General features: G+C 43.2%; 1 protein-coding gene across 1 annotated transcript; it reads right to left on the minus strand.

The window, feature by feature from the left end:
• Positions 1 to 1,128: 1,128 nt before the first annotated feature.
• Positions 1,129 to 9,852, minus strand: LOC139303202 (multidrug and toxin extrusion protein 1-like). The gene is made up of 16 exons (XM_070926940.1): positions 9,691 to 9,852; positions 8,664 to 8,765; positions 8,490 to 8,558; positions 8,195 to 8,343; positions 7,975 to 8,017; positions 7,531 to 7,575; positions 7,338 to 7,435; positions 3,624 to 3,721; positions 3,260 to 3,441; positions 2,973 to 3,081; positions 2,654 to 2,729; positions 2,055 to 2,124; positions 1,822 to 1,954; positions 1,638 to 1,732; positions 1,499 to 1,556; positions 1,129 to 1,373 (listed from the first exon to the last, which is right to left on the minus strand). The coding sequence occupies exons 1-16, from the start codon at positions 9,850 to 9,852 to the stop codon at positions 1,129 to 1,131; spliced, it is 1,734 nt and encodes a 577-aa protein (XP_070783041.1).
• Between the last annotated feature and the right edge of the window lie 712 nt (positions 9,853 to 10,564).

A 10,564-nucleotide genomic window follows, 5' to 3' on the forward strand; every position in this document is an offset into this window, starting at 1 on the left:
ACATGTCTGAAAATGAAAAAACTCCGGTGGTGTGGAGTTACAAAGAAGTGATCTTATTAGACCCCTGCAGCCCGCTCCTCATTTCTGCTTGAGGCTAGCGGCTCGAAGCTACAATAGCTGCTACTGGCCTAACACACCCGTATCTCTGACCGCATTCTCTCCACCATATGGAGACTGTTACGTCACTTGTGCAAGCTAAACTGCATAATCCAACAGACCTTAAATAGCTAGAAAATGCTAATTATAATACATAACCTGTCTAGAATCATTCCTATGTGACGCTTCAGTGTCTTGCACCTTGCACATGTAGATTAATTTTCAACAGTCACGAGAAAAAGGCTCACACTCACACTGGAAGGCACGGGCACAAACTGAACCAACAGGGAAGTTAAATGGCACAGAGGTCATCTCTACTAAGAGCTGACCTCTGGGGGCAACATGCTGTGGTATGACAGTGGTTTTATCTTGTCTCTGTTTTCTTTATTGTGAGGCACTTTATGTCTTGATCCCATTAGCTGACTGTAGATGGCTTTATGGAACAACTTAAACCTGTTTATTAGGCTCATTCAAGCCAGCCTTTATGAAACACCTCACACACCTTGCTCATACTCACAGTTACACACGGTGACGCCTAAAAGCTGTCCACTTTATCCACAAATTAGCCAATGCAGAATCAATTGATTGCTCAAAGGAACATTATTTTTGTCGTCATACACACATGGCAATTCAAAGTGCTTTTCATTACACATTGAGACTAAAAGAACAGTAAAAATACAAAAAATAAAGAACGATCTTCACATCCGATCTAAAAAAGTTGATTGCACTTTTACTCCTTCTCCTTTAGGGACCTTCTCCTTTAGGGACCATTAGCTGACTGTAGATGGCTCTATGGAACAACTTAACTGCCTCAAGTGACAGAGGAAGCGTCGGTTGGGTCTGACTACATGTTTAAAAATGAAAAAACTCTGGTGGTGTGGAGTTAGAAAGAAGTGATCAGTGTCTCTGACCGCATTCTCGAAGGTCAACTTGCATTGTGGGTAATGTGAAAATCAACATGTTGGGCAGCCCTTTGACATTCAATGTTAACATTACAACATATTTACATTACAAAGCTTTTAAAATCAGTCATTAGAACAGTTTCACCAGCAAGTTGCTGGTTACAATTCCAGCAACGAGAATGCCGATCATGATCAGCAATGTCAGGCCACGCCGCAAAACCAGCTGCTTTACTGACAAAACATCCCCTACTGTCGTGGTAGTGGACTGTAGTGGACTGTGGCTTGGATCACGCACTTGTAGGTCTGCGTCATCCTCCTCAGCACTTACAGAGCTCGACAGAGCAGTACTGACTTGGGCCTGGTTCTGACTTGAGTCTAGAGGCAGAATTTGAGAACGACTGTCTAGTATTAACACAAAACTGTCACACAAGACTCAAAAGCAGGGATCTTTCATTTCATTACACAGAAGAGTAGAAAGTGAGGGCGGTGCCTGTACTCACACTTGTGTTCCAACTCAACCGTTCCTCCTGTGATCTGGAGTCCTGCTCTCACTACAGCCTGATCAGAGAAATTAACAACAGGTGTTGAATGTGTGTTTTAACCTCAGATACATCCAGACACAGTGATGTAGCTACCCACCTCTTCAGCCACCTTTTTCCAATCAAGTTTACACAAAATTGTGATAAAGACAATCGCCTGTAGTGACACACAAATGGTAAGTCCTGTCCACAGTCCTACACAAACATGGGAGAAGAGTTTTAATGGCTGAATGTACGTTGACTAGTAGGTGGCATGACAATGCATATCAGTAGTTTGGTCTTACCTACAATCCCCATGTTTGCTGCAAACATCAGGGACACACCAATGGGGAAGCCAATGAAGTAGTACCCCACCAGGTTACACAGAGCACCAATGAGCTGTTTTCCTGCTCCTCTGAGGACACCTGAAGCCACACCCTGACAATATCAAATACAGATTTCAAATCACGTTTTATGTCAATATGTCTAAGATGCTTAATGGATTATGCGCATGAAAAAGTGAATTGTCGTTTCTCACCGAAGTGGCATCACCAACATGCATGAAACCGAATATGAGCATGACGTCGGCTAATCTCTGAATAATGTCTCTAAAAAAGATGCAAATACAGATTCTTGTTGGACACAAAAATATATACTGACATGTAAGACTAAAAGACAGGAGAGGACTTTTTAGTGAGGAGACTGCATTATAAATGACCCCTAGCCAACTGATGAATACAATGAAGAAACTAAGAAACTGCTGAAACTTTAATTGCATGTGGAAATGATGTTGACCTCCCCAATATGACCTTTTGTTTTATCAGGGAAAATGGGATGAGCCGCTTTATACACATAATACAAACTACACATAAATACACATTTATACAAACTGAAAGATCTGTTAAACATAACTGAGTCTCACTAAACAGTCACAGTTCAGTGTTCAGCACGAAGATGATCAACATGAGTTTTTGTTTCTGTTACCTGCACCGGCCTGTAAGCCTCTTCTACCTTCTTTGTGGCAACAAATCATTAAAGATCCACCTGTCTGCCTCGACTGTCTGCACTCTGGTCCTTCCCCTGTTGCCACTTTCCTTCACTGTTGTGACAGTTATTGTGTCAAAAAGTATACTTAACTGCTCTGAGGTGAAAATGTATCCAGTGACATTTCTGCTGATGCTGAGAATGGTTCCAACCAAACATGCAACGACAACTGTCGGAACAAAGAAACAAAAACCTGTGAGAACAATGTAAGATTTCTGTGTTTTCTGGTACTGTATTGCCATGATTAGAGCGTTTATTTGGGTTGATGTGATACTTGGTCTAACCTATCAAATATATTCTTTAAATACAATATAGTAGTAATATAGTAATAGTAACATCACTACTACTACTACCTGCCTAAGTGAAATATGTGTTCTCATTATTTTACTGTACTGTATGCACTGGTTCTTACATGCACAAATGATGGGGACTTTGCAAGACAGCTTGGCCTGCTCTATGTTTCCTGCACCAAGAGCATTCCCAACCCGCACACTGGCAGCAGCAGAGAAGCCTGATGGGAACTGTGTGAAATCACATAATGATATAGATTATTGTTGTGCAAATACATTATTTTAGGTGATATTCAAAAAAAACAGCTAAAAATCTCCCAAAAAGGTGATAAAAGCTGCCTTTCCTGAATTAGTTAGTTCGTCATTAGCATCTCTAATTACAAGGTAGGAAAGTGGGAAGAAGAGTTACCATGTAAGCTATAATGCACAGCTGGTATGCTATGGACTGAGCTCCCAGCTCAACCTCACTTATCACACCGGCCAGGAACCCTCCTATTTCAAATATCCACCATGATAGACAAATCATGAGCATACTGGGAATGGCCAATTTGACGAAGGCACACCACTCCTGCAGACAGTCCAGTGACCAACCTGTGTGGGTCAAAGGTATGCAGTTAGTAGAGTGAAAATGTATAAAAAATTACACACCGGACTGTTAATCAACTACCACACTGGAGTAGACATGGATGATCACACAGGACAAAAGTCTAGAATGAAGACAAAAGAAAACATCATGAGGTCAAAATCTACACAAAATTGAGGAAAGGACTGACCTCCCCATGTGGCCTTGTGCAGACCCCTCCAGCAGATGTACACGTATAGGAACAAAGCCAGCAAATACTGTGAGATGGAATTGGCTGCGGCAGACCCACTTCAACAGTATCATGGAGGAGCAGCAGGTTTCAGAGTGAGAGCAGAAGAAAGAAAAGGTAGAAATAAGTCATTTGTTGAGAAATGACAGCTATTAATGGCTATTACAGTAAATTATGCTTCAAATACATTTTGTTTACAGGTGGATATTCACAGTGTTGCTAAATAATATTACAATAATTGACCTGAATATTAACGAAATAATAATATACTAATAAAAGTTTGAGTGTGCGACATTTACATTGAAGTGAACGTCCATTACAGGCCGTTGCCCAACGAGTCTACGCAATGCTGATTAAGCATACCACGGCCATTTCACAGTATACAGACTTTTTAAATCTGGTGTTGACATTCCCGCGCTGGCGCACAGGTAGTGATGCCAGCAATGATTGGTTTGCCAGAGCTGAAGGGGAGCAGGACTGTAGACTCAAACTGTAAACACAAGGTGTTTAAACTCGTTGTATAATTCAATCAATGAAGTTATTTTTTTTAAAAACCACAGACGGTTAAGCATCTTTGGTTAAAGCAACTAGTTAGGAGTATGGCGGAGCAACCTTTCTGGTGCTCAGTGTTCAGAGGAAGGGTTACAACAACAAAAAAAGAAAGCGATCGACAGCGAGGATTAACAGGGATAACCATCAGTGTAGCTTTTCCTCGCTGGAGAGCACTGAAAGAAGAGAGGGTACTGACGGCACACACGGAATGTCGCGTTACTGCTGAGTAGCTTATATAATTATTACAATTACTCTACCTAAATAATGGATTATTGTCTTGGAACTGTGGATATGTCTCTCTATTATTCTGAACAGGAGTCTGGGACTTTCCAGGGCTTTGAGTGTTATGCAGTGTTATGACACATTAGCGATCTAGCTAGTGTCGTTAACCATTTTTCCCAAAACATAGGTGACTGTTATGTCTCTGATAACTCAATTACTCCAACGCCAACCCCTAAAAGAAAATCGCATTTACCCTGCCTGACACGACTTACACTGCACCGAGTCTCTCACCAGTGGATCCCAAATTACAACTTCCATCCATTTTGTTACAGTTACGAAAGGTACCCAAAGGGCACGATTGCATCAACCCCCATGAAGGCTGGGGGTAACCCCCAGTCACTGTCCTGCTGTGGCACTGAATCTCAAAGGTAAGCCTGACAGGATAGAGGCGTTCGATTGCTCTAAAAGATACTCCATGGAGTCGGCTGTTTATTTTTTCCAGTAAGTACATTTACAACCTAACTTTGTGAGCAGCTACTTTGCACGCCATGGCCAGGAGCCAGGTTGCCGGTATAGGTAGGCGTGCATATTGTCTTCTGGTTCTCAGATCCCCAGCTCCACCCTCTCGTCCAAATATGGTCACTTCTGGTTCCAAAAAAACAAGGTTTCAAAACGGTAGTCCACAAACCAATTGGTGATGTCACGGTGGCTACGTCCACTTCCTTTATACAGTCTGAGTGTCAAAGAGGTGTAGATTTTTATTATAATTTTATCTCTACTGATTTTGCATTTGTTGTTGTATTTGACTGATTATGTAGAAAGGTGCTTGTAATATTTTTGCTCCTCCATGTATGTCGAAATTAGAATTAGAAACACCTTTGAAGAACTTCCCTCCAACACAACACAAATAGGAGCCTTCCAACTCTACCATAGAAGCAATACCTCTCTGACACAGTATCAATGGCAATTACCAAGATAAAAGGCCCTGAAAAGCGATACTGTCCTACACACACATTTTCTGACGAAATGTGGTTATTTCACATTAAAGATTTTAATGTTACAGAGAAATACAAACCAGGATTTTCAGGGGCTTTAAAAGTCTATAGCCACGATAGCAGCCCTGGTGACTTTTCTATTCTTAGATCCTTACTACGAGTGGCGCCAGAAAAGTGAAATTCGGCCCCCCTTTGGAAGCCATGTCGTGCCCCAGGCAGGTGAGTATGACGCAGCAGGAGAAGGACCCAAATGCAGATAGTCGAGGCAGATTGGGACAGTTCAATGATCTAATGACCGGTTGAAGATACAAATAAGCTTACAGGCAGGCAGGCAGGTGGCTCAAAAGCACAGAAACATGGCAACAAAGAACCTACAGTGATCTGACAACTAACTGGGGGTAAGGGGCTGGTTTATGTGCTGCAGGGCTGATTAGGAAATGATCTCATCTTGAAAGTAACAACACCCACACTTTTTGTTGATGTCAGCTAAGCTTTCAACACAATCTCCCCAATGAAACTGAAACTTAGCACTGGCTTGACTACCACATTCCACAACTGGATATTGGACCTCCTCACAAACAGACCCCAGACAGTTCGGCTTGGCGGTCAACACCACCGCCACTCCAGTGCTCAACCCCGGAGCTCCCCAGAGCTGTGTGCTCAGCCCCCTCCTGTTCACAGCGTACACCCAGGACTACAATCCCTGGCATGGAGAGAACTCTGTTTGCAGATGACACTACCATCATTGTCCGGATTACAAACAACAAGAATTAATATATGCGTAACGGCAGCAAAACCAAGGAGCTGATCATTCATTTTAGAAAAAATTAGACAGAAACATCAGTGGAGCTGAGGTGGAGCAGGTGAACAGTTTTAGGTTCCTGGGAATCAGCATCACAGAGAACCTGTCATGGACATCACACATCTTCACACTGGAAGGCAAAATTACCGCGCCAAGTCCTCGCTCTACTTTTACAGAGGAGCATTAGAAAGCATCCTGACTGGAAACATTACACATTGGCACAGGAGCGGAGGGCTCTGTAGCGGGAGATTGAAAGCGCATTTTGTTGTACAACCCTGTGTTGTATAATGATAAATAAGTGACCCTTGAACCGTGAGGGGAATTAGGTGATTGCAGGACAGATGGGAGAGGGTGTATCTGGAATAAAAGAAAAGTCTGGAGGCATCTGGTGGACAGGTAAAGAATAACACTGAAGGGGCCTGGGGAAGGGGAAATGTGTCTGAGGAGAGGGACAGGGAGGCAGAATGAGCAAGAATCCACACAATAGAGGTGGATATTGTGACACCACAACACTGAGGGCAGCACTGAGCTGAAGGGTTCACCTGAGGTGAGGGTTCATGTGAATATAGTTAATTGCGCACTTGCTTTGTTGTATAGCCTAAGGATGCTCATTCAGCGCTCAGCTATACCTTTTATATAAATGCATATTTTTATCTATGAATAAAACGTGTTAAAGTAACGTGTGTCCAGTTCTCCTAAAATATGCATATATTTAGCATGCTAAGGTTTGTTATGTTGACATGCTATATTAGCAGTGAGACCAAGCTGAGGCTGACAAAAAAAAAATCCTGTCATGAATTTAAGTATTAGACACATAGACGTTAGCATTGCCAGTTCAAAAGACAGGGGTTTGATTATTAGGATTCATCTTTTCTGCAGTTCTGATATTTCACTCTTGAAAACAAGATGTTGGGCCAGATGGACAGCCAGATAAATGACAAGAATGATTCCTTTTTCACATTTATTACAGATGGCATTCTATTATAATAATTAGCAGAAATTAAAACACATTGATTATTCTTGCGTGAGAGACCTAAAAACTGACTGTTATAGTACACTAATAATTCACCTCTAACACATAATTATAGTGATGAAAAAACTCACGCAACTCCCAACTCCAGAGGATAAAGGAAGATGTAGTTGATGACTGCATTGAGGACATTTCCAATCACTCCAGTTATGACCTGAGGCCACATAATTCCCTGTAAACCACGGCACAAGTTAATGTTGATTTTAATGACTGTGTTTCAGCCATTTTTAAATTTCACGTCGGTAGCCTTGTGTCAAGAGACTGCACCTGATTCTGAAGATATTTCCCTTGCAGCTGGTACATAAAAGTTGCCTGCAGAAGGAAGACAGACACAAGTTGAAACAGTGCTAAATCAGCAGAGCAAAAGAGGACGTAAAACAGTCTATGACAATGTCTACCGTGAGAAAATAAAGATTTGTGTCTTCTGAAGTAGCTACCCCTCCAATATCTCTTGCTGTATTAGGCAACTGTGGGCAATGTTGCAAATCATTGAGCAGGACGGCCTTATGGCAATATGGAATTGAAAGGCTTTGAGCTGCAGTGTGCTAAAATACAATACAATACATTCACAGGATTAACCAAAAACAGAACTGTATATTATGATTGTTTTGCAATGTAAATGTACATAGAAGACTGTAGTGATATCACCCACCATAAAGTGAACAGTTAGTACCTTGGGTGGTCAAGGAAAACAAAGAGCACCAAACTCACCGGGAGAGCTGGCATGAAGATCTTCACATACAGCTGGGCAAGACTTCATGTGGAAAGACAACAAACAATGTGCATGTAAAAAACATGTAGAATTTAATCATATGACTATTTATCATGGATATGTAGTATATGAACCTACTGGTAAATCGTAGGGCAATCAACATAAGCCCAGTTTACTCTGCTCCTATGGAGACAAAAATACTCCACCAATGGGACTGACCTGGCGACCTCTGGGCTCTGTTTGACAGCAAGCAGGAGGGGTTCAGTGTTGATGAGGACGGCCCAGCAGGGGAAACAGGCCAGCAGCAGAATCAGAATCCCCCTCTGGAGAATCACACCCACACGCTTCAAGTTACCGCTCCCATACGTCTGCATGAAACAGGTAGATAAATAAGTGGAGTTGAACAACACCGATCACGCTACTAAGCAAAGGTGTGAACAGGCCAAGAAAACAAACCTGATACAAAAGCTCATTGCTTTTAAGAGGAAAGAACAACCTCTGGTGAGAACACTACCTGAGATATGAGGGTATCGCATGTTGATGACAGACCAGTGCCAATGGAAATACCAGTGATATTAACCACCTGCATTTGACAAAAACCTTATCAATACATAAAAAATTCAAAGGGAAGCTTATAGAAGGCAATAACAGGCTGGGGTGCCAGTATATACACAGACAGTCTTCTCACCGCAGCTGCGAGTGATACCCCCGCCAGCTCTGTTTTCCCCAAGTGACCGCAGAACACCATGCTGATCATACTGATCATGAAGACCATCATCTGGGAAATGACCTGGAAAAGAAAAACATCAAACATCAACAACAAAAATGTCAGTATTAATATATACAGTATATATATTTAAAATGCCTGTTATACACTTGTCTATTTGGGGGGAAAATAACTCAAGTTTCCTAAAGCTTAAGCAAACACCAGAGGTGAAGAAGACATCTTAACATCAACTCACCACTTTTAACACCAGATATAAGTGTCTGACATCAGCACACTCACCTTAAAGCGTCTGCCTGACTGGTTTAGGATGTGCTGAAAATGTCAGCTCCAATTTGTTTTTGTCATTTTCACGTGATAAAGCTTGCCATCTGCTTGAATGAAAATATAGCATCTCCTTTTTCTACTATGGCCCTGAGAATAGTTTCTTTCCCTCCCCTGTGAGTATGTGTAATATCTGAACGGATGATGGCAAAAGCTGAGTCGTTAGGAAAATGAAAAGTCCATATTAAAGAGGAAGTCTTTATCTAAAGAGTTTGCAATAGTAACATTTTCTCATGAGGCGTTCGATGGATTTAAGGAAAAGGCAAAACAATGCATATCATCGTTTGAAATGTAGTCATGACAACAGGTATGTCATCTAGCTGTAAGATTTATAAATACGTTAACACACTGTACACGGAGAACAGCACAGGTGGGACTACAGGTGTGGTGATGATTCTCGGACCCTCAGATGAGAGTTACGAATTTAAAGTGTACCAGAGACAATCCAGGACCAGCGTGGGGTCACGCATGCCACCTCAACATCCCCTTTTAACACATGACTTCTTCACGTGACCTTCGTTTCCCTTTTTAGCCAAGTAACAATTGAGACAAAGAGTATTTAAGTAGAGTTACTGGCATTTAACGATTAAAAAGTGGCCTACGGAAAAGCGAAACGGTCTTTCCTGCCCCGCACAGCAGGAGCGGCGCCCCCCCCCCTCAGTCTTACCACGGGCCCCGCTAGTTTGAGGAGCTGCACGAGCTCATTCCGGTACTCCGGCGGGATGAAGCGTCGCGTGCGCTCGGGCTGAGCAGAGGGAGCCGCCTCAACGGCTGTCAGGGCTCCGTTCGCTCCCGTGGTGTGTTCTGTCGGTGGTGCGGGACCGTCCATACCCGAGCAGGCGCGCTTTAAATAGACGCTCAGGTCTGCTTTCTGGAAGTGCGCCGCCGTGTCTCGCCTCTGACCAACATCCTCGACAGTTATGCAGAATAAGAAATAAAGCTGGTAAAGGTTTGTGTCAGATGTGTGTGTGTGTGTGTGTGTGGGGGGGGGGGGGGGGGGGGGTGTCACACTTTTTTAGAGTCCACCAAAATCGCCTCGCGCTTTGAACAGAAACGGGATGTGGTGTGACGTGTCTGACGTATGTCTCCAGGGCATTTTGATTCGACAGGTAATAACACGCGGTGTGTTCCAGCCACCGTCTCTCATGGCGACGCGACAGTGTGTGGTGCTGCGCGGGTACAGTTACTTCAGTAATGACAGAAACGGTGGCACAGTTGGCCAGCGCGGAGCCGTTTCCACCGACTCTCCTCGTTGTGGTGACGTCACGTTGACGGGCAACCAAAATATCACGAGACCGCGGTGGCTGCAGCAGGCGAAAGCTGTTGCTCTCTCGCGCGCGGCCCGCGAACTCGTGAACTTGGCGCAGTCGCTCTCCGTTTTTAAAGAGACGCTGTAAATGTGTCCTGCCACAGCCTGGCCAAATGTGCAAGCAAAGCCTTTCTGGCGTCAAGACCAACCTGAGTCAGCATTATTCCCAGTAGCAGGCCATCTCCTCTGTCATTAGTCAAAGCAGAATCACCAGAATACACACCCCCTCAGA

The sequence above is a fragment of the Enoplosus armatus genome, chromosome 2 (genome assembly GCF_043641665.1).
Source record: "Enoplosus armatus isolate fEnoArm2 chromosome 2, fEnoArm2.hap1, whole genome shotgun sequence".
In the NCBI taxonomy this organism is placed as follows: domain Eukaryota; kingdom Metazoa; phylum Chordata; class Actinopteri; order Centrarchiformes; family Enoplosidae; genus Enoplosus; species Enoplosus armatus.